The sequence below is a fragment of the Castanea sativa genome, chromosome 12 (assembly GCF_040712315.1).
Source record: "Castanea sativa cultivar Marrone di Chiusa Pesio chromosome 12, ASM4071231v1".
NCBI classification, from domain to species: Eukaryota; Viridiplantae; Streptophyta; class Magnoliopsida; order Fagales; family Fagaceae; genus Castanea; species Castanea sativa.
Window position 1 is genome coordinate 6,636,825 of NC_134024.1, and position 24,712 is coordinate 6,661,536.

General features: G+C 31.3%; 3 protein-coding genes and 1 pseudogene across 3 annotated transcripts; 1 reads left to right on the forward strand and 3 right to left on the reverse strand.

The window, feature by feature from the left end:
- Positions 1–94: 94 nt before the first annotated feature.
- On the forward strand, positions 95–9,514 carry LOC142620095 (stemmadenine O-acetyltransferase-like; annotated as a pseudogene).
- LOC142620983 (phospholipase A2-alpha-like) lies at positions 3,632–7,552 on the reverse strand. The gene is made up of 4 exons (XM_075794300.1): positions 7,214–7,552; positions 7,082–7,124; positions 6,578–6,703; positions 3,632–3,921 (listed from the first exon to the last, which is right to left on the reverse strand). Exons 1-4 carry the CDS (start codon positions 7,340–7,342, stop codon positions 3,746–3,748), a joined length of 474 nt encoding a protein of 157 aa, XP_075650415.1. The 5' UTR covers positions 7,343–7,552; the 3' UTR covers positions 3,632–3,745.
- A 2,636-nt stretch (positions 9,515–12,150) lies between the features above and the next one.
- LOC142618882 (phospholipase A2-alpha-like) lies at positions 12,151–18,216 on the reverse strand. The gene is made up of 4 exons (XM_075791922.1): positions 18,004–18,216; positions 17,861–17,903; positions 14,933–15,058; positions 12,151–12,505 (listed from the first exon to the last, which is right to left on the reverse strand). Exons 1-4 carry the CDS (start codon positions 18,130–18,132, stop codon positions 12,330–12,332), a joined length of 474 nt encoding a protein of 157 aa, XP_075648037.1. The 5' UTR covers positions 18,133–18,216; the 3' UTR covers positions 12,151–12,329.
- Positions 18,217–19,036: 820 nt separating this feature from the next.
- On the reverse strand, positions 19,037–23,817 carry LOC142618883 (phospholipase A2-alpha-like). The gene is made up of 4 exons (XM_075791923.1): positions 23,548–23,817; positions 23,413–23,455; positions 22,922–23,047; positions 19,037–19,566 (listed from the first exon to the last, which is right to left on the reverse strand). Exons 1-4 carry the CDS (start codon positions 23,674–23,676, stop codon positions 19,391–19,393), a joined length of 474 nt encoding a protein of 157 aa, XP_075648038.1. The 5' UTR covers positions 23,677–23,817; the 3' UTR covers positions 19,037–19,390.
- Between the last annotated feature and the right edge of the window lie 895 nt (positions 23,818–24,712).

Consider the following 24,712-nt stretch of genomic DNA (forward strand, 5'->3'; position numbering starts at 1 on the left):
CATGCAAATGGTGCTCCGTTGGGTACAAAATATGGATTAACTAAACACGCGCAGCAAGTTTATATGTCACTTAACCATTACAAATTCTCCTTTAATGATCAACTATCTCCTCTTCCATGCTCCAGATCAATCTGACATCAAATTCAACATCGATGACATATCCAATCGCCTTAAGAACTCTCTCTCTCTCGGAGGTCTTAACCAAATAGTACTACCCACTAGCTGGACGCTTGAAAGAGAACCGGTTCATACACTGCAACGATGAAGGGATTCCTTACGTGAAAACACTAGTGCAAACTTTCCAATGTTATCAACAGTCCAATTCCTGGTGAACTCAACAAGCTAGTCCCTTATTTTCAACTCGATGCTCTCACTGATGTAACATTTGGGGTCCAACTCAACGTGTTTGAGTACGGTGCAATCGGTATGGGAGCTTGCATGTCGCATAAGATTGCGGACACCTTATCGTTCTAATAACAAAGAGGTATGTGTTTGATGCTTCCATGATAGAAACTCTTAGAGCAAAGTATGCTGACAATGAAGGCCTTGAGAATCAGAAACAACCTTCAAGCGTTGAAACCTTATCAACCTTCATATGGACACGCTTACTTTGTTGCTCTAACTAAGGATGAATCAGGAACACAGAAGCTATACACAGTGAATCTGCGTCCAAGAACCGACCCACCACAACCACAATCATCTTTCGGAAATCTTTTCTCCATTGCCATAACAATACCGATTTTGAAAAATGGGGACGATGGTCACGGTCTCATGTGCCAGGTTCGAGAGGGAATAAGTAAAATTGACAAGGATTACGCGAAAAAACTCAGATAAAAGATGCCAACACTTGAGTAATCCATTAGAGCAATGCTACACTTGATTTCTTCACATTTGATAAAGAAGTCCCACATTGAATAATAATGAAACGAATTAGTAGTTTATATAACATAATTATATACCTATTAATTGAGCTTGGGCCTTTTGGGTATTGGGTCACCCAAAAGGTCTAGGCCTTTTTGGGCTTGGGTTTTTAATTATCTGAAACTTTTTTTTTTTTAATACCATATATATACATCTTGGTTAGACAATGTATTATTAAGTCTAGATGACTTTTTTCTATTTTTAAAATATCATATATATGATAAATAATATGTCCACAACAATTTCACAACAAATCTTAAATGAGTGGTTATTACTAGTTGTAATTGTTGGGACAAAACAGTAATCTTAGTATTATATTCAAATTTGAACCAATTACAAATAACCACTTATGATTTGTTGTAAAAATATTGTAGACGTAGCATCTCTCCATATATATACATCCTGGTTAGACTTAGACAATGTATTATAGAGTCTAGATGTATTTAGTGAAATTCAAGCTTTACCAAAGCTGCAAATAAAACAAAGAAAACAAATCAATGATTATTATTTCTTCAGGTAACAAAATTATTACGAAGAAGACAGGTTCCTAACTTCTAGGCTGTCACTACCAATTTTTCAACTTCTTTACTCCCACACCCCCCCCCAACCCAACCCAAATAAGTGCCTTCTTTTCTTCTTTGGGTCCGTTTGGATAGAACTTATTGCTGAAAACTGAAAACTGAAAACACTGTAGCAAAATAATTTTTAAATGTGTAAATAGTACTGCGGGACCCATTTTTAATAAAAAATTGTTAAAAACGTACATGAACAATGCGCGCACAGTGCGCGCTTGTCCCCCCGCAGCAGAAGAAAAAAAAAACAAAACGCAGACGCAGCATAATAAGCTGGATCCAAACCAGCACTTTATCTGAAATGTTTTGCCAACATAGAGCTGATATTTTTTTTTTTTTGGGTGAAAAGCTTAGAGCTGAATTAGTATATTTGGTTTATCTGTTAAATAGCATAAGTAAATAGTTATTTGTCTACTATGAAGAAGTCAAGCCATTCAAAACCCACTATCCTCTTAATTTAAGAGAATACGAAAATGACCACGAGGCCTTCTGGCCTAAGTGGTACCCGGTTCTCCTAGTGACCGTCAACTTAGGGGTTCTACCCCTGCATAAACAATTACCCAAAAAAAAAAAAAGAATACTAAAATGTTTCAAGTTTAAAATTTTAATATTTCCTTTTTTCAAAAAACTTAATGTATATATAATAAGATTTCAAAATCAAAAAGTAAACTATTTCACGTATTAAGATGTGGACAAAATGAAATTGTAACAATAAATCCACCAGCACCCGTCCCGATTAGGGTTTCGTAATGCCAAAAATCATCCTAGTTGTATGATTGAGTGCTTCAAGATAATATAATATAAAACTTTGATCATGCAAGTTCTACTTTAAGTATTATTTGATAGAGCATGGTAAACTCAAATGGATCAAATAATCCAATGATCTAACTTTGGCATGTATGAGATGGAATGCATTAATTTTTACATCCTTAATTCTTGCCTTAAAACTTCCTTCTCTACAAGGCCTTTCAATACTCACATTCTAGATATTCTCTTATCAAAAACACTAATTCTTGATACTAGATCATTTGTAAAAAGAATATTTGTGAGATTGAATATCATATTATGTCATTTGCTAAAGTTCAAAATATCAAATATTCTTATAGGTAATACTCCGAATAATTTAGGGATGACCATGAGTAGGATATGGGTAGGATATACCCATACCTAATCCAATTAATTTATCTATGGATACCTAATTACCTTACCCAATTAGTATCTATACCCAATTATAACCCAGTTTATTTACCAAATGGCTATCCATACCCTACCTAAACCCGATTTCTATAAAATCACCAAATATGCTCAAAAACTACTAAAATAGCCAAAATATTCTTAAAAACTACTAAAATAACCAAAATATCCCTAATATATCTAAAATCACCAATTATGCTAAAAACCCACTAAAATGACCAAAATATCTCAAAATCTCTAAAATGACCAAAATACCCATAAAACTTCTAAAATGACCAAAATACCCCTGATATCTCTAGAATAACCACTGAAATAAATACTATAAATCATATTTGTGGCATTTCATTAAAGAGTTTCATAAGGACTATTTCTGTGTCGTACACATTTACATGAGACTTGAATGCCAAGACTTTGTATCAAAAGAAAATCGTCAAAATATAAACATTTCCATTCTAGCACAGCAACCTGACCCTAACTAAAATTTGAACCTTCTCAAAAAAATAAAAAAATAAAAAATTTGAAGTTTTTTTTTTTTTTTTTTACCCATATGATTTCTAGGCAGCCATTTGGTGCATGAAAAAGAAAGTAAAAAATAAAAATAATAATAAATTAAAGAATTAAATGAAGCTGTTGCTCCTCTCCACAGTAAGGAAAATTCATTCTATGAGCATTCCCATTGGCAATTGTAAATAGGAAATGTAGGGAAAATTTAGCATCAAGGCACAAAAAGAGCTCAACAGCTGAACTTGTAAAATTTGATAATTGCAAATTTTTTTGCAATTGTGCTACAATGTCATTTTACATTTAGGATGGCACTGTAGCATAATTGTAAAAATTATAATATATTTTAATTCCAAAAGATCACTGTAGCACTGTAGTAGCAAGACAAAAATTATATATTATATTATTTTAGTGAGTAATATATATTATTTTAATGAGTAGAATAGAAAAATAAAAGTTGAGATGATAGTTGTGTTGTAAAATAGTATGGTACAATTGATAAAGTAGTTTTTTAAGATAATAAAATAGAACAGGATGCAAGTTGTGGATGCGAATGCTTAAGGGTCATGAATAGATCCTCCAGCAGCTAGAGCAGCTTGCATGAATACAGTGAGAACATCAATAGTCTCATTAACATCACATTGGTTCCCAGCAAACGTAGGGCCTCCTGATTTTTTGACATCAGCCATACACTTTAACAAGTTTAGGCTGCACTTTTGACTTAGATAGCCTCCTGCACCACAAAACCATCACCATTATCAGTTTCAATCCTGAATTCTGTCACAACTCACTCATACACATGACAACAACACTGTCAAAATCTAATTAAAATGATTCAATTTTATCATCTATCATCATCTTATGAACTTTTGGTGCAGGTATTAATTTACACTGCATGGATACAATCACACAAATATATAAATAAGTCCCTCTCAATAAGTTTTGGCACAAAATTAATTCGATTGGCGGGTATAACAAAACTATGAATTCATGTGAAAGTGAGGTTACCTCAATCACAACGTACCAACACAGTAAATTGTGAAAAAAAAATGTATCCTCAGTATTGCTCATATGTTCCCATCTATCACACTATCGATTGCATAAAGAAGACTTATCTCACTCTCTTCTCCTTTATTTATTTATTCATTTCTGACTATTGGTTCACACTTCACAGGAAGTCCTGGCCAATTTGTTTCCCTTATTATTTGTCTATATCTCACCACCGACACTATAAAACCTATTTGTAATTTAAATATTGCACCTAAATCTCACAACTAAAGTATTAATGGCTATTCAACAACAGCAATGAATCCTGTCTCATACCCACAGTACACATATTAAATGCACCTAAATGACTTGCAAGTACATTATTAATTGATATTCAACAACTACAATATGAAACCTTCCTCATACCCATAGGACACATATATAATACAGAAAGGTACCTCTTAGCCTGTATAGTTATCTCTTTAATTATCAAATGCATCATTGTAGATGGGAAAAAAATTAATGAATGAATGTGATAGATCCATGTCTGAGATTTGAACATCTCCCATTCCCTTTCTTTTCTATATATATATATTCAAAGCAGATTTGTTTAATAAAGAAAGGTGGGGTGAAACTTTCTTGGCAAATCAAAAAAATGAAACAAATGCAAACAATATCATCCTTTTTCTCCAAAGTTAATAACTACTACAGTTGAGAGGAGAGTACCAAACTCCCAATGACTAAGGTCCTATTTACTGTCTCTTCAATAATCAATGCTTTATTATAGATAGGGATCATTTGATGAAAGCAGTTGAAAATCAATAAATAGGGATCATTTGAGGGAAGATGATGAAAATCGTGAGATGGTTTTTTTTTTTTTAATTATTATTTTGGTTCTAAACCTTTGCTTCATGTTTCAAAATGTTTCATATCATTTCAAATGTATCAATTTGATCTCTAACCTTTTGATATAGTTTCCCTAAAATAAAATAATAATAAAAAATCCTTTTGATATAGTGTCAAAATAATCTCTGTCATTAAGTAGTGGAAGAAAAAATCCGATACAACTAATGCCTAATGGTGATATTAAAATATTAAAGTTGATGTCACTTGGGATGTCAAGTGGATGCCACAATAGCCTTAAATTTATAATTTAAAGAAAAAATTGAGTTAAACTCACAAGTATGCATTTGGGATACATGCATTTGGGATGAGTTTAGTTTAACTCAGTTTCTTGTTTGGGATGAGTTTAGTTTAACTCAGTTTCTTTAAATAATAATAATAACAACAACCATGTAGCATCCGGTGTGGCATCAAAATTAATATTTTATTATCAATGTTAGCTATATTAGATATTTCCAAGATACATTAGATTTTTCCATCACCATTTAAATAGGGGCTATTTTTAGACAATATCAAAAGGTTAGGAACTAAACTAATACATTTAAAATGTTATGGACTATTTTGGAATATGATACAAAATTAGGGAATCAAATAGTAAAGAAACATTTTTTCTAAAATATGGTCTTCCAACTATAAATAGAGTTTAATTTGGCCCTGAACTATTAATTATGTAAACCTAGTCCCTCAACTTTTTAAATCAAGTCAATTTCTTAATCAAGTTTCCTATATTTAAATATAATAAAAATAATAAATGAAATTGACTTTATATTTTTATATTTTTACATTTTTTATAATACTCCTTTAACATACTTGTCATAATAACATTTTAACATGTGCTCCTATTTGCAGCATTAGTTTCATTAAAATTTAATCAGAAAGAAAATTCAAAAATGAAATTGAAAGTTTAGTGATCAAACTGTTGATGATCCAACTTAAACTTTATCCAATAATTAGAGGACCAAAATTAGTAATTTGACCCTTTTTTTATGCTATCAATCCTACACTGTATTATATATATAATCTAGATATTTCTTTCTATTTTTTGGTAACTATTTAACAAGGATTTTGACAAGTCAATTTCATAATCAAGTTTCCTACATTTTAAATATAATAAAACTAATAATTGAAATTGACTTCATTTTTTGAATTTTTTATATTTTTCATAATACTCTTTTAACATACTTGTCATAATAACCTTTTAACATGTGCTCCTATTTGCAGCATTGTTTAGTTTCATTAAAATTTAAACAGAAAGAAAATTCAAAAATGAAATTGAAAGTTTAGTGTTCAAACTGTTATCCAACTTAAACTTTATCCAATAATTAAAGGACCAAAATTAGTAATTTAATCCTTTTTTTATGCTATCAATCCTCACTGTGCTATATATAGAATCTAGACATTTCTTTCTATTTTTTGGTAACTATTTAACAAGGATTTTGAAGTAAATCAAAATATAAGAGTCTGAGACCATAAAATCCTGCTAGTGTAGATGAACTTACTTGTTGTATTTCCCACACAATCATCATGCTTCATGCAACAAGTGTCGAGGCCATCACAAGGTTGCTCCCCAGGGCATCCACTGTATAAGGGTCCACAGAATTTACCATATCTTAAAAATGGAGCAACTATCATTCCAAAATTAAAAAACTAGTTAGTCCATTATTGAAAACTTAACAAATACTCAAATAAACTAAACTTTAATTAATTAATTTTATATATATATATATATTCTAAATGATCGATATCTTCATTTAATTTTCCTTCTGATTCTATTTCTTTTCCTTTGCTCAAAGTCTTTATTTTGAACTGATTTGCTATAAGTATTTGTATAATTATTTTGTTGTATTATATTATCAAATTTTTATTTTCATCACATATCAAAATTTTCATTCTCAACTATATATATTGAATCTTCCTCAAAAAAAAAAAAAACTATATTTGTTGGAGAGAGATAGAGAGACAGAGAGAGAGAGAGAGACAGAGAGAACCCATTAAAGGTTTACCTGTACAGAACTCTGACTCGCATGTGTTACTGCAACCTGTATCCTACAAATGAAGAACAAAGGCAGGTCAGGAAAATGAAACTTTTTTTTTTTATATTAATGTATAAGAGATTCTGAGGAATGAGAACAAACCAGGGAGACTGAGGGATCAGAATATTGAAGACCAACGTTAAGTGCATAGACAGGAATGTAATGAAGGTTTAGTGCAACGAAGGAACAAGAGAGAAGAAGAGCAAACTTTAAGGAATGGTGAGGAGCCATTGTTCGGGAGAGAGCTAAAGAAATTCAGGCACAGAAATATGAAGCTTGGTTTTGCTTAAAAGCTCTGATTTTTTTATAACAAAGCAATGCTACACTTAGCTTCTTCACACTTCAGAAGTATTAAATATCTGGTAGATATTTGAGTCTTCTTGTAGAATCTTGTAGACATCTGTGAGTCTTGTAGCTATTTGTCACAGCATAGAATATCTTGTAGATATTAGTTTAGTTGAGTAGTTTTATACTGTAGTTTGTAAATAGAATGCTAAGCTATATGCCACTTGTCATGTTTGTATTGGCTGACTTGGGATTGAATATTGTCGGTCAAATTTGTTACTCTGTTTCTGTTATATATAAAGGAACAGAGTCAGATATTTAATGCCTTCACGTCTCTGCATGCTTTCCGCCATTGCTGAACCTTTTTCGAGCTTGCATTTTTTATTTCAACATGGTATCACGAACTAGCTCAGAGAATCGTTCAAGCCTGGTATGCTCTGATTCTTCCTAGTTCAATTTCGCTTTCTTTTGATTTCTTGGTGCTTCTTTCAGATCAATTAGAAATTTTCTTCATTGTGTTTCTGATTGATTCTTCCACTAAGTTCATCATCTTCTAGATCTTGATTTCTTTAGCATATTGAAATCTAGATTCCCCTTTTCATAATTGGAAATTAATTTCTTTCAATCTTAGGGTTCCAAATCCCAATTTGCTGTGAGTTCATCAAGATTGTAAATTGAATCTTGTTTTGATCTGACATTACATTGTATCATAGTGTTCATTAATTACTTGTTCCTTGAAAATTTTTCTCTAAAAGGACAATTTTTGATTTTTCGTTTGCTAAATCCTGTTTGGGACTCTGAATCTTCAATCAAGTTTCATCTTTTTCTTGATAAACAATTTAAACATTGCACTAAGGACTTCCTTTTTTTTTTTTTTTTTTTTTTGTATTAGTAGTCACATGGAGGGAAAAAAAAAAAAAAAAAAGACTTCTACTCGTTGAAACTTGAAAGGGACCAAACCACCTATTTCACTATTTTTTATTTTTATTTTATATCATTATTTACACAATTTTTACTATTTATGATACTTTTCACAGCATTTTATCTTTGAATGATGCTAGAGATATTACAAATTTTACTACTTATGTCTTACAAATTGGTATGTTATCAATCACAAAAAATAATTTCAAACATTTATTCATTATATTTTTTAAGTAACACTAATCATATTTTTATTCCATCAGTTTGTAAATTTTTTAGTAGCTATGAATTGGTTGTTTTTGTTTATTTATTTTAATAATATGAAATATATTCATATTTGCTTACAATTATTTATTTATTTTGTTATTATTGTTGATTAATGTTTTTTAAATAAATTTCACTTTTAATATCGTCTTTTAATTTTGCCCCCTCTAGACTAAAATCCTAACTCTGCCACTGACTAAAAGTACTTCCAGTTCTACTGCTCCAACTGTTCAGCCTTGGAAAAATTCCTCTAGCCCTTATTTTCTATCCAGTGGTGATAATCCTGGTATTTCATTGGTGGTTCAACCTCTCACTGAGGAGAATTATAGCACCTGGAGTAGGCAATTCTCATTTCTCTAGATGCCAAGACCAAACTAGGATTCATTGATAGTTCTATTCCCAAACCTCAATTTGTTGATCATCCCTATTACAGAGCTTGGTGTAAATGTAACGGCACAGTCTTGGCTTGGCTGCTTAATTCTGTCTCCAAGGATTTACAACCAAGCATAGTCTATTTCAAGACTGTCAGAGATGTGTGGATTGACTTACAGTTCAGATTTGGACAAGGCAATGGCCCTAGGATCTTTGAGTTGAGAAAGGAGATCAGTTCTTTGACTCAAGACAATTTAACCATCAATGCATATTACTTTGTTGAAACCTTATCAACCTTCATATGGACACACTTACTTTGTTGCTGTAACTAAGGATGAATCAGGACCAGAGAAGCTATACACAGTGAATCTGCGTCCAAGAACCGACCCACCACAACCACAATCATCTTTCGGAAATATTTTTTCCATTGCCATAACAATACCGATTTTGAAAAATGGGGACGAGGGTCGCGGTCTCATGTGCCAAGTTCGAGAGGGAATAAGTAAAATTGACAAGGATTACGCGAAAAAACTCGAAGAAAGGATGCCAATACTTGAGTAACCCAACAAAGCAATGCTACACATGATTTCTTCACACTTGATAAGGAAGTCCCTCATGGAATAATAATGAAATGAATTAGTAGTTTATATAACATAATTATATACATACTAATTAAGCTTGGGCCTTTTGAGTATTGGGTCGCCCAAAAGGTCTAGGCCTTTTTGGACTTAGAGTTTTTAATTATCTAAAACTTTTTTTTTTCAATACAATATATATACATCCTAGTTAGACAATGTATTATTGAGTCTAGATGACTTTTTTTTTTTAATACCATATATATGAGAAATGATATGTCCACAACATTTTCACAACAAATCTTAAGTGGCAGGTTGTTACTGGTTATTATTGTTAGGAAAAAAAAAAGGTGTTACGTCCACAACATTTTTACAACAAATCACAGGTGGTTAGTTGTTATTGGTTCAAATTTGAACCTAACAGGAAGATTACTTTTTTGCCCAACAATAACAACCAATAACAACCTGCCACTTAGGATTTGTTGTAAAAATGTTATGGACATATCATTTCTCGAAAAAAAAAAAAAAGTAATCTTAGTGTTAGGTTCAAATTTGAACCAATAACAAATAACCACTTATAATTTGTTGTGAAAATATTATAAAAATGTTATAGACGTAGTATCTTTCCATATATATATATATATATGTATGTATATGTATACATCCTAGTTAGACAACGTATTAGAGTCTAGATGGATTTAGTGAAATTCAAGCTTTACCAAAGCTGCAAATAAAACAAAGAAAACAAATCAATGATTATTATTTCTTCAGGTAACAAAATTATTATGAAGAAGACAGGTTCCTAACTTCTAGGCTGTCACTACCAATTTTTCAACTTCTTTACCACCCCACCCCCCCCACCCCCCCCCCCCGCGGGGCTTTCCAATAAGTGCCATCTTTACTTCTTTATCTGAAATGCTTTGCCAGCATAGAGCTGATTTTTTTTTTTTTTTTTTGGTGAAAAGCTTAGAGCTGAATTAGTATGTTTGGTTTAACTGTTAAATAGCATAAGTAAATAGTTATTTGTCTACTGTGAAGAAGTCAAACCCTAAACCCTAAACCCTATACTCTTAATTTAAGAGAATACTAAAATATTTCAAGTTTAAAATTTTAAAATTTCTTTTTTTCAAAAAACTTAATGTATATATAATAAGATTTCAAAATCAAAAAGTAAACTACTTCACAGATTAAAATGTGGACAAAATGAAATTGTAACAATAAATCCACCAGCACCCGTCCCGATTAGGATTTCGTAATGCCAAAATCATCCTAGTTGTATGATTGAGTGCTTCAAGATAATATAATTTAAAACTTTGATCATGCAAGTACTACTTTAAGTATTATTTGATAGAGCATGGTAAACTTGATTATCAAAAAAAAAGATAGAGCATGGTAAACTCAAATGGATCAAATAATCCAATGATCTAACTTTGGCAAGTATGAGATGGAATGCATTAATTTTTACATCCTTAATTCTTGCCTTAAAACTTCCTTCTCTACAAGGCCTTTCAATACTCACATTCCAGATATTCTCTTATCAAAAACACTAATTCTTGATACTGGATCATTTTTAAAAAGAATATTTGTGAGATTGAATATCATATTATGTCATTTGCTAAAATTCAAAATATCAGATATTCTTATAGGTAATACTCCGAATAATTTAGGGATGGCTATGAGTAGGATATGGGTAGGATATACCCATACCCAACCCAATTAATTTATCCATGGATACCTGATTACCTTACCCAATTAGTACCTATACCCAATTATAACCCAGTTTATTTGCCAAATGGCTATCCATACCCTACCCAAACTCAATTTCTATAAAATCATCAAATATGCTCAAAAACTACTAAAATGGCCAAAATATCCTCAAAAACTACTAAAATAACCAAAATATCTTTGATATATCTAAAATCACCAATTATGCTAAAAAACCACTAAAATGACCAAAATATCTCAAAATCTCTAAAATGACCAAAATACCCATGAAACTTCTAAAATGACCAAAATACCCTTGATATCTTTAGAATAACCACTAAAATAAATACTATAAATCATATTTGTGGCCTTTCATTAAAGAGTTTCATAAGGACTATTTATGTGTTGTACACATTTACATGAGACCAGAATGCCAGGACTTTGTATCAAAAGAAAATCGTCAAAATATAAACATTTCCATTCCAGCACAGCAACCTGACCCTAACTAAAATTTGAACCTTCTCAAAAAACTAAAATTTGAAGTTTTCATTTTTTTTTTTTTTTTTACCCATATGATTTCTAGGCAGCCATTTGGTGCATGAAAAAGAAAGTAAAAAAAAAAAAACAGAGAGAATAAATTAAAGAATTAAATGAAGCTGTTGGCTCCTTCTCTCCATAGTAAGGAAAATTCATTCTAAGAGCATTCTCATTGGCAATTGTAAATAGGAAATGTAGGGAAAATTTAGCATCAAGGCACAAAAAAAGCTCAGCTGCCGGACTTGTAAAATTTGAGAATTGCAAATTTTTTTGCAATTGTGTTACAGTGTCATCCTAAATATAAGATAACACTGTAGCACAATTGTAAAAATTATAATATATTTTAATTCCAAAAGATCACTGTAGCACTGTAGCACTATAGCAGTGGGACAAAAATTATATATTATATTATTTTAATGGGTAATATATATTATTTTAATAAGTAGAATAGAAAAATAAAGTAGTGAGTAATATGTATTGTAAAATGGTATGATACAATTGATATAGTAATTTTTTAAGATAGTAAAATAGAATAGGATGGAAGTTGCGGATGTGAATGCTTAAGGGTCATGAATAAGTCCTCCAGCAACTAGAGCAGCTTGTATGAATACGGTGAGAATATCAATAGTCTCATTAACATCACATTGGTTCCCAGCAAACGTAGGGCCTCCTGATTTTTTGACATCAGCCATACAGTTTATGAAGTTTAGGCTGCACTTTTGACTTAGATAGCCTCCTGCACCACAACACCATCACCATTATCAGTTTCAATCCTGAATTCTGTCACAACTCACTCATACACATGGCACCAACACTGTCAAAATCTAATTAAAATGATTCAATTTTACCATCTATCATCATCTTATGAACTTTTGGTGCAGGTATTAATTTACACTGCATAGATACAATCATACAAATATATAAATATGTCCCTCTCAATAAGTCTTGGCACAAAATCAATTAGGTAAAACAAAAACTATGAATTCATGTGAAAGTGAGGTTACCCCAATCACAATGTATGAATATAGGAAATTGTGAAGAAAAAAAAATGTATCCTCAGCATTGCTCATATGTTCCCATCTATCACACTATCGATTGCATAAAGAAGACTTACCTCACTCTCTTCACCTTTATTTATTTATTCATTCCTGACTATTGGTTCACACTTCACAGGAAGTCCTGGCCAATTTGTTTCCCTTATTATTTGTCCATATCTCACCACCCACACTATAAATTTATAAAACCTATTTGTAATTTAAATATTGCAAATCTCACAACTAAATTATTAATGGCTATTCAACAACAGCAATGAATCCTTTCTCATACCCACAGTACACATATTAAATGCACCTAAATGACTCGCAACTACATTATTAATTGATATTCAACAACTACAATATGAATCCTTTCTCATACCCATAGAACACATATATAATACAGAAAGGTCCCTTTAGCCTGTATAGTTATCTCTTTAATTATCAAATGCATCATTGTAGATGGGAAAAAATTAATGAATGAATGTGATAGATCCATGTCTGAGATTTGAACATCTCCCATTCCCTTTCTTTTCTATATATATATATTCAAAGCAGATTTGTTTAATAAAAAAAGGTGGGGTGAAACTTTCTTGGCAAATCAAAAAAATGAAACAAATGCAAACAATATCATCCTTTTTCTCTAAAGTTAATAACTACTACAGTTGAGAGGAGAGTACCAAACTCCCAACGACTAAGGTCCTATTTACTGTCTCTTCAATAATCTTTGCTTTATTATAGATAGGGATCACTTGATGAAGGCAGTTGAAAGTCAATAAACAGGGATCATTTGAGGGAAGATGATGAAAATCATGAGATGTTTTTTTTTTTTTTTTTAATTACTATTTTGGTTCTTAACCTTTGCTTCATGTTTCAAAATGTTTCATATTATTTCAAATGTATTAATTTGGTCTCTAACCTTTTGATATAGTTTCCCTAAAATAAAATTAAAAAAAAAAATCCTTTTGATATAGTGTCAAAATAATTTCTGTCATTAAGTAGTGAAAGAAAAAATCTGACACAACTAATGCCTAATGGTGATATTAAAATATTAAAGTTGATGTCACTTGGGATGTCAAGTGGATGCCACAATAGCCTTAAATTTATAATTTAAAGAAAAAATTGAGTTAAACTCACAAGTATGCATTTGGGATACATGCATTTGGGATGAGTTTAGTTTAACTCAGTTTCTTGTTTGGGATGAGTTTAGTTTAACTCAGTTTCTTTAAATAATAATAATAATAATAATAATAACAACCATGTAGCATTCGGTGTGGCATCAAAATTAATATTTTAATATCAACATTAGCTACATTAGATATTTCCATAATACATTAGATTTTTCCATCATCATTTAAATTGGGGCTATTTTTACACAATATCAAAAGGTTAGGAACTAAACTAATACATTTAAAATGTTATGGACTATTTTGGAATATGATACAAAATTAGGGAATCAAATAGTAAATAAACATTTTTTCTAAAATATGGTCTTCCCACTATAAATAGAGTTTAATTTGGCCCTGAACTATTAATTGTGTAAACCTAGTCCCTCAACTTTTTAAATCAAGTCAATTTCTTAATCAAGTTTTCTATATTTAAATATAATAAAAATAATAAATGAAATTGACTTTATTTTTTTATTTTTTTTACATTTTTCATAATACTCCTTTAACATACTTGTCATAATAACATTTTAACATGGGCTCCTATTTGCAGCATTGTTTAGTTTCATTAAAATTTAAACAGAAAGAAAATTCAAAAATGAAATTGATAGTTTAGTGATCAAACTGTTGATGATCCAACTTAAACTTTATCCAATAATTAGAGGACCAAAATTAGTAATTTGACCCTTTATTTTTATGCTATCAATCCTACACTGTACTATATATATAATCTAGATATTTCTTTCTATTTTTTGGTAACTATTTAACAAGGATTTTGACAAGTCAATTTCATAATCAAGTTTCCTACATTTTGAATATAATAAAACTAATAATTGAAATTGACTTCATTTTTTGATTTTTTTTTTTTATATTTTTCATAATACTCTTTTAACAAGGATTTTGAAGTAAATCAAAATATAAGAGCCTGAGACCATAAAATCCTGCTAGTGTAGATGAACTTACTTGTTGTATTTCCCACACAATCATCATGCTTCATACAACAAGTGTCGAGGGCATCACAAGGTTGCTCCCCAGGGCATCCACTGTATAAGGGTCCACAGTATTTACCATATCTTAAAAATGGAGCAACTATCATTCCAAAAATAAAAAATTAGTTCATCCATTATTGAAAACTTGACAAATACTCAAATAAACTAAACTTTAATTAATTATATATATATATATATATATATATATATTCTAAATGATCAACTAGTTGGTAATTATGCGTATGTTACACGTAAAAATATACGCGTACGTACATAACTAGGGGTGTCCAACAGCAACCGAGACCTGATTCACCCGGCCAGCCCGTCCGACCAGGCCCGAAAACCGGCCGACCCTACGCCGGTGACGGTCGGCAGTGGGTCTTCTCCACGAAAAACCGATCTAGGCGGGTCGGATGGCGGGTTTTCTTCTCCAAAACCCGATGAACCCGATCCGACCGACGAAACTTGTGAAAGAAGACCGGATCTACCTAGATCCACTAAGATCCGGTGAAGATTTGGTAGTTTTTGGTTAGATTCGGTGATGAGATGTAAGTTTTCTCTTAAATCTGGATTCGAGGTGGTGTTTTTTGCTTCAATCTCGTGGTTGTCACATAGATCCGGCGAAGACGGTGATGATTCGACGAAGATCCGGCGATGAGATGGAAATTCTCGTTCAAATCTGGGCTTGTGTTGGTCTTTCTTGCTTCAATCCCGTGGTTTTCGCACAGATTGGGTGAAGATTTAGAGAGATCCAGCGAAGATTCAGTGAAGATTGGGCGAGATTCGGCGAAGATTTAGAGATTTTCGACGAAGATTCGGCGAAGATTGGAGGTTGAAACTCACTCCGACTTCGATCGACCCGACCGTTGTCCACCGAAGCCCGATCCGACTCGACCCGAAGTTGCTGGCGGTCGGCTGCGAGTCGTTCAACCTCCCACCCGATATGAGTGATTCGGTTCCGGGTTGGGGCAAAAACCCGACCCGGACCGACCCGTGGACACCCCTATACATAACAATTAATAAAACTCCCGTTTGCCGATTTGTTTCCAACTGTATGGTAAATTACGCGTTGTTTTGGTATGAGACTTTCATTCCCGTTTGTAACGCACAAAAGTTTTAAACTGCAGAAACATACGGGCTATAAAATACTAAAGAGATAAAGTTGAAGTCAACTACAACAATAAATGATTAAACAACTCCTAAGAAATAGCCTTAAAAGAGTGAAACACGAATCCTTTGTTACAATTACTAAAATATAGCAATAAGCATTTAAACAATTCCTAAAAAATTGCAATAAATGATAGCTAATAATTCAATTATTAGCTTTTGAATGAATATTAATTACTTAATAATGTTGCTATTAACGTCTATTGAATTTTGAATCCCTTGTGTGTGTGTTTATTTCTCAACAAAAAAAAAAAAAGTTTTTATATTAAATAGATTATTTAAAATTAAATTTGTGAGAATCTTATGCAATATAAAAAATATTGTATTTATTTAAAAAGAAGTATATTTTCATAAATAAATTTTAAAAAGAAAGTATATGATAGAGTAATGCTTCTTCCACAGTAATTTCATAACAAATTCTAAGTAATAAGCTATTAATAGTTCTTGTGGGGGGTAAAAATGCTTAAAGGCACGTTTGGGCCTTGGGCTTGGTTAGTTGGTATAAGTCTGTTCAATCAGAGTCTTCTGGGCCCACAGGTTAGTCCGCACTATAATGGTTCGAGGAGTAGTCCGAGGTGGAGTATCTCATCGGACAAGCCCAGTAAAGGCCATGGGACTTGCTATTGGGCTTAGAAACTGAATTCTAGATGGTCTGTTGGATAAAGGTGTGATCCAAGCACCCGTTAGAAGCAGGAACGTGGGAGAAATATCTGAGGAAAAAACTGCTACCACCACATTGAAGGCCCTGCGTCTACCTCTCTGGTCGCATTAATGGGGAAATGACCTCTGAACAGTAGTATTCAGCCTTCCAGCTATTATTTGAAGACTTTAAGAAGGTGGTGGATGTGACAAGTATCTAAGAGGAAGATCTGTGTTACACGTGAATGAAACAGGGAAGAAGAAGAAGGATATAAGAAGACGAGAGAGGAAAGAAAGGAGGAGGCTCCCTTTTGGAAACTAAAAATTGTAATCTTTTGCTTAGAGAAGAAAGGCTATACAAATTGTCATCGGCTTACGTCCGAGGAGGATTTTTTGTTATATTCATCTATTACTTGCATAGACTGCGGCATTATAGCCTGTTTATCAACTTTCTAATACCCTAACCTATGTTTCAAACACATACTCTACAAATTTTATTGTATAAGGCTCTTTGGGCCTGAGCCCATCACTCGTTTTGGGTCCAGGTACAAATTGTCCACCTACAGTTCTAATTTGAGCCACCATTAATATCACTAATAGCTTGCCATCTAGGATATGTTGTAAAATTATTGTGAAAATATTGTGGATGTAGTATTGTTCTATGACAAATGTTTCCGTATTTTAAATGGCGATTTTTTTAATAATAAACGTATTATACACGTACTATACACGTACCGTTATTTCTCCGTTTCTGTATTTTTCTGCTGAATTTTTGAAATGTACTTTTCTTAAAAATGCCAAATTATATCCGTCTGTATATTTACCGTAATGTACAAGCACTGTATTTTACTAACTATATCTTCATTTAATTTTCCTTCTGATTCTATTTCTTTTCCTTTGCTTAAAGTCTTTATTTTGAACTGATTTGCTATAAGTATTTGTATAATTATTTTGTTGTATTATATTATCAAATTTTTATTTTCATCACATATCAAAATTTTCATTCTCAACTATATATAATATTGAATCTTCCTCAAAAAAAAAAAAAAAAACTATATATATTGAAGAGAGAGAGAGAGAACCCACTAAGGTTTACCTGTACAGAACTCTGACTTGCATGTGTTACTGCAACCTGTATCCTACAAATGAAGAACAAAGGCAAGCTCAGGAAAATGAAGCTTTTTATTTATTTATTTATTTTTTATGTAGAAGAGATTTTAAGGAATGAGAAGTACAAACCAGGGAGACTGAGGGATCAGAATATTGAAGACCAACGTTAAGTGCATAGACAGGAATGTAATGAAGGTAAAGTGCAACGAAGGAACAAGAGAGGAGAAGAGCAAACTTTAAGGAATGGTGAGGAGCCATTGTTGGGGAGAGAGCTAAAGAAATTCAGGCACAGAAATATGAAGCTTGGTTTTGCTTAAAAGCTCTGGTTTTTATATAACAAAGCAATGCTACACCAACTTATTCATGCTTGAAAAGGAAGTTTCACGTGGAATAATAATGAAAAGATTTAATAGTTTATATAACATAATTAAATAAATACCAATTGAGTTTGGGCCTCTTGGGTATTGGGTTACCCAAAAGGTCTAAGCCTTTTTAGGCTTGGGCTTTTAATTATCTAGTTTTTTTTTAATACCATATGGATGAACCAAAAATTCTACCGGTCCAAGCCGATTTAGAAGAGTGAGTTTGCATGTTTAGTTTAGGCTTAAATCAATAAAATTGTTAAAGAGGGAATCAAATAACAAGAGAGGGCTTAGCTCGAGAAGAAGTATACGGGAGGGAAACCCTTCCTTATAAAAGATGTAAATCAACACATTATCACTAGCTTGCCCGAGGAGGCCAAAATTACACATAAAAGTACTGTTCATGTTCTTCTTTCTATGATCTTTTTACAATGATCTTTTTTGTTTTTGTCTGAATCCCTTTCCTTACCCAATTAGTACTTATACCCAATTGTAACCCGGTTTATTTACCAAATGGATATCCATACCCTACCCAAACTCGATTTCTATAAAATCAACAAATATGCTAAAAAATTATTAAAATAACCAAAATATCCTTAAAATCTCTAAAACAAACAAAATACCCATGAAACCTCTAAAATGACCAAAATATCCCTGATATATCTAAAATCACCAATTATGCTCAAAAACCACTAAAATGACCAAAATATCTCAAAATCTCTAAAATGAGCAAAATACCCATGAAACTTCTAAAATGACCCAAATACCCCTAATATCCCTAGAATAACCACTAAAATAAATACTATAAATCATATTTGTGGCCTTTCATTAAAGAGTTTCATAAGGACTATTTCTGTGTTGTACACATTTACATGAGACCTGAATGCCAAGAATTTGTATCAAAAGAAAATCATCAAAATATAATTTCCATTCCAGCACAGCAACCTGACCGTAACTAAAATTTGAACCTTCTCAAAAAAAAAAAAAAAAAAAAACTAAAATTTGAAGTTTTCACTTTTTTTTTATAACCCATATGATTTCTAGGCGGCCATTTGGTGCATGAAAAAGAAAGTAAAAATAAATAAATAAATTAATTAATTAATTAAAGAATTAAATGAAGCCGTTGCTCCTCTCCACAGTAAGGAAAATTCATTCTAAGGGTCATGAATAACTCCTCCAGCAGCTAAAGCAGCTTGCATGACTACAGTGAGAACTTCAATAGTCTCATTAACATCACATTGGTTCCCAGCAAACGTAGGGCCTCCTGATTTTTTGACATCAGCCATACAGTTTATCAAGTTTAGGCTGCACTTTTGACTTAGATAGCCACCTGCACCACAACACCATCACCAATATCAGTTTCAATCCTGAATTCTGTCACAACTCACTCATACACATGACACCAACACTGTCAAAATCTAATTAAAATGATTCAATTTTATCATCATCTTATGAACTTTTGGTGCAGGTATTAATTTACACTGCATAGACACAATCACACAAATACTGCATAAATATGTCCCTCTCAATAAGTCTTGGGACAAAATCAATTAACAATTATGAATGTCGCCTGTTTTTATTAGCGAGTACAACAAAACTGTGAATTCATGTGAAAAGTGATATTAATTCAAGTCTTAAACACAACTTACTACTATAATAAATTGTGAAAAAAAAAAAAAACTGTATCCTTAGCCTCGCTTATATGCTCCCATCCATCACACTATTAATTAAATAAAGAAGACTTATCTCACACTCTCCTCCTTTATTTATTTATTCATTTCTGACTATTGGTTCACAGGAAGTCCTGGCCAATTAATTTGCTTCCCTTATTGTTTGTCTATATCTCACCACCGACACTATAAAACTTATTTGTAATTTAATAATGCACCTAAATCTCACAACGAAATTATTAATGGATATTCAACAACTACAATGAAATTAATGAATCCCTTCTCGTACGCACAGTACACATTAAATGCACCTAAAACTTCTTGCAACTACATTATTAATTGATATTCAACAACTACAATATGAATCCTTTCTCATACCCACAGAACACGTATCTCATATAATACAGAGAGGGCCCTCTTAGCCTGTATAGTTAGCTCTTTAATTATCAAATGCATCATTGTAGATGGGAAAAAAATAAATGAATGAATGTGATAGTTTCATGTCTGAGATTTGAACTGAAATTGGGCATTTTACAACAGGACTGAAATACCCATTTAAGTTCTTTCATCTTCCTTTCCTTTTACTAACATTTTCTCAGCTGGTAATTTTTGAGTTTTTTTCTTTTTTTCAAACCCAAGCCAAATTGTCAAAGCTTTTTCACATTCCAAATTGAACCCAGTCACCAAAGCAACCCAGATACAACCAAAAACAAAGGAGTAGTGGTGGGTGAGTTACAGATCTGGCGAGTGCAGTGGTGTTGAAACGTTAGAGAGAGTGAGAGACCAAGAGAGAAGGAGTGAGAAGGGAAGAAGAGAGAGAAGGTATTTTTGTCTTATGACTTATGAGTAACAAATTTAACTTTAAAGAACTGTTTCTCTTTCTTCAATAATAGTTTACTTATTATTTAATTCCTTATTGACAGGTGCTGTACACAGGACTTTTTTTAATTATTATTTTGGGTCTTAAACTTTGTTTCATGTTTCAAAATGGTCTTGAAATGTATTAATTTTGTCCCTAATTTTTGGATACAGAGGATGTTTAGTTTGTGTTTTTAAATAACAATTTTTAGTTTTTAAACAACATTACACGTATTTTTATACAATTTTTTCACCCACACGTATTTTCACACATGTTTTTAATTAACAATTTTCAGTTTTTAAATACATGTACCAAACAGGCTCATAATTTCTCTAAAAAAAAAAAAACCCCTTTTGATATAGTGTAAAAATAATCTCTGCCATTAAGTAGTGAAAGAAAAAATCCGACACAACTAATGCCTAATGGTGATATTAAAATATAAAAATTTGATGTCACTTGGGATGTCAAGTGGATGCCACAATAGCCTTAAATTTATAATTTAAAGAAAAAAAATGAGTTAAACTCATGAGCAGGGACAAAACCAGGATTTGAACTTAGAGGGACCAAAACATGAATCAAAAAAATTTCAAGTGACATGGTTTATTAAAAAAAATCATGATAGACATAAAAAATTGCACTTTATTACCTAAATATTTAAGTCAAGAAGGAAATAATATAAACCATAAAAGTTGAAAGTTACAATATGATATTCTAACATTTTCGAAGAAGAAGAAAAAAAAAAGAAAAAAAAGAGAGGATTTCGAATCTCTAGATTTTGGGTAATTGGAATTTATATGTTGATTTTATCATGTTGACCAACTCACCAATATAATAAACCTACACTTTTGGATGCAACTGAAAATCACACTAATGAAGTTTTCAAAACTTTGTTTGAGGATTTTAAAAAATTAAGATATTAATATTAAGAGTTGGCAATGCTACATCTTCAATATTGGCTTCTAAAAGAATTTTGCACTTTATCTTTTGAAAAAAATTTAAATATTGTAATTCACTTTCCCATAATTTATAAATCAATTAAAAAAAGTCATAAATTATTGTAACCTCATAAGGAAATTTTTTTTTTCTATGAGATTTTTTTGGTTATGAATTATTAAATTATGATATTGGTGATCGAGAGATTTTTTGTTGTGTTGTATTTGGACTATGGAGGGGCCACGGGCCCAAAGAAAGGATTAGTTGATTAGTTTCTTTTGGGCTATTTGGACCAATTCAAAAATTTGAGGGGGCCAACTATAACAATTTCACACTCAAACTCTAAAATATGAGTCATCCTATATACTATTTAAATTTTTCTAAAAAAAGGGAGGGGGGGGGGGGGGGTTTCCGTCTTTGCTCACGAGTATGCATTTGGGATACCTGCATTTGGGATGCGTTTAGTTTAACTCAGTTTCTTTAATTCGGTGTGGCATCAAAATTAATATTTTAATATCAACATTAGCTACATTAGATATTTCCAAGATACATTAGATTTTTCCATCACCATTTAAATAGGGGCTATTTTTACACAATATCAAAAGGTTAGGAACTAAACTAATACATTTAAAATGTTATGGACTATTTTGGAATATGATACAAAATTAGGGAAACAAATAGTAAATAAACATTTTTTCTAAAATATGGTCTTCCAACTATAAATAGAGTTTAATTTGGCCCTGAACTATTAATTATGTAAACCTAGTCCCTCAACTTTTTAAATCCAGTCAATTTCTTAATCAAGTTTCCTATATTTAAATATAATAAAAATAATAAATGAAATTGACTTTATTTTTTTATTTTTTAAAAATTTTTCATAATACTCCTTTAACATACTTGTCATGTTAACATTTTAACACGTGCTCCTATTTGCAGCATTGTTTAGTTTCATTCAAATTTAAACAGAAAGAAAATTCAAAAATGAAATTGAAAGTTTAGTGATCAATCAAACTGTTGATGATCCAACTTAAACTTTATCCAATAATTAGAGGACCAAAATTAGTAATTTATCCCTTTTTTTATGCTATCAATCCTACACTGTGCTATATATAGAATCTAGACATTTCTTTCTATTTTTTGGTAACTATTTATCAAGGATTTTGAAGTAGATCAATATATGAGAGTCTGAGACCACAAGATCCTGCTAGTGTAGATGAACTTACTTGTTGTATTTCCCACACAATCATCATGCTTCAAACAACAAGTGTCGAGGGCATCACAAGGTTGCTCCCCAGGGCATCCACTGTATAAGAGTCCACAGTATTTACCATATCTTAAAAATGGAGCAACTATCATTCCAAAAATGAAAAATAAAATAATTAGTTAGTCCATTATTGAAAACTTAACAAATACTCTAATAAACTAAACTTTAATTAATTATATATAAATATTCTAAATGATCAATATCTTCATTTAATTTTCCTTCTGATTCTATTTCTTTTCCTTTGCTCAAAGTCTTTATTTTGAACCGATTTGCTACAAGTATTTGTATAATTATTTTGTTGTATTATATTATCAAATTTTTATTTTCATCACATATCAAAATTTTCATTCTCAACTATATATATATTGAATCTTCCTCAAAAAAAAAAAAAAAAACTATATATATTGAACAGAGAGAGAGAGAGAGAGAGAGAACCCATTAAAGGTTTACCTGTACAGAACTCTGACTCGCATGTGTTACTGCAACCTTTATCCTACAAATGAAGAACAAAGGCAAGCTCAGGAAAATGAAACTATTTTTTCTTTATTTTTTATGTATGAGAGATTCTAAGGAACGAGAACAAACCAGGGAGACTAAGGCACCAGAATATTGAATACCAACGTTAAGTGCATAGACAGGAATGTAATGAAGGTTGAGGGCAACGAAGGAACAAGAGAGAAGAAGAGCAAACTTTAAGGAATGGTGAGGAGCCATTGTTGGGGAGAGAGCTAAAGAAATTCAGGCACAGAAATATGAAGCTTGGTTTTGCTTAAAAGCTCTGATTTTTATAGAACAAAATATCTATATATAGTAAACAAATAAAGGAAAGGCAAAGATTATGACAGGAGTCCAGTAATTATAGGACCACATTGTTTTTTTCTTTCTTTACAATCATCTTACGTGACAATTAGCTGTGTTGTTAACCGGGTTGAAATCATTTTTAGTCAATTCCGCAATTATTCCATAAGAAAAATTTTGATTAGCTATGTTGTGAACCGGTTTGAAATTACTGTTTGTCAATTTGAGGTGAGAAAAATACTTTTTTTAGTTAATTTTCTGCTTAAGACCTATTAATGCTTTCCAAGTACATAAATAGCCAAGCATAAAATAACCTCTTTAAAATCTAATCCTAACAAATAAGAACCAACTCCTATTTATATCTTTCTATAAAAACAAAAACAAAAAACTCATTTTTATATATTTATCAAAAAATACTCCTAATTATATACAATCTAAAAATATATCCTAATATGCAAGTAGATAATTATTTAAACTTCAAACTTCATCTATTTGAATTGATTAGGTACTGGCAAGGTATTTAGATTACATAAGATTGGTCAGAGAGTTTCATGGATTGGATCAAGAATCGGAATATTCTAATTTCCATTGTACTAAAACATAATGAAACATCAATAGTAATAATAATATATGCAAAAGAATCATAAAGAAAATAGTAAATGTGACACAAATTACTTATAAAATGTACTAATTACTGAGTACCAAATTACTAATACTGAATAAATAACAAATTTCAAACTTACAAGTTCCAAGCTCTAACATAAAATATCCCATAAAAAAAAACCAAAAATATACATAGAGTCCCAAATTAACAAATTTGATCATTGGCTACAAAAGGAAAATTCATTCCAATTTCAAAATTACAAAGACTTTGCAAATGTTTTAATTGTATTAAGATAATGAGAAATGTCAAATCCTTCAAAACTCATTACAATTTGATCAATAAGACTAA

Bases quoted from the DNA above. Each gene is read 5' to 3' on its own strand.
- LOC142618883 (XM_075791923.1), bottom strand. From the start codon at position 23,676: ATGGCTCCTCACCATTCCTTAAAGTTTGCTCTTCTTCTCTCTTGTTCC. The intron at 23,048-23,412 runs GTAAACCTTTAA...TTGGAATGATAG, and splicing joins CGAGTCAGAGTTCTGTACAG to TTGCTCCATTTTTAAGATAT. The intron at 19,567-22,921 runs GTAAGTTCATCT...GTTGTGGTGCAG, and splicing joins TTGTGTGGGAAATACAACAA to GTGGCTATCTAAGTCAAAAG.
- LOC142620983 (XM_075794300.1), bottom strand. From the start codon at position 7,342: ATGGCTCCTCACCATTCCTTAAAGTTTGCTCTTCTTCTCTCTTGTTCC. The intron at 6,704-7,081 runs GTAAACCTTTAA...TTGGAATGATAG, and splicing joins CGAGTCAGAGTTCTGTACAG to TTGCTCCATTTTTAAGATAT. The intron at 3,922-6,577 runs GTAAGTTCATCT...TTTGTGGTGCAG, and splicing joins TTGTGTGGGAAATACAACAA to GAGGCTATCTAAGTCAAAAG.
- LOC142618882 (XM_075791922.1), bottom strand. From the start codon at position 18,132: ATGGCTCCTCACCATTCCTTAAAGTTTGCTCTTCTCCTCTCTTGTTCC. The intron at 17,904-18,003 runs GTTTGTACTTCT...CTTCATTTGTAG, and splicing joins CTGATCCCTCAGTCTCCCTG to GATACAGGTTGCAGTAACAC. The intron at 12,506-14,932 runs GTAAGTTCATCT...GTTGTGGTGCAG, and splicing joins TTGTGTGGGAAATACAACAA to GAGGCTATCTAAGTCAAAAG.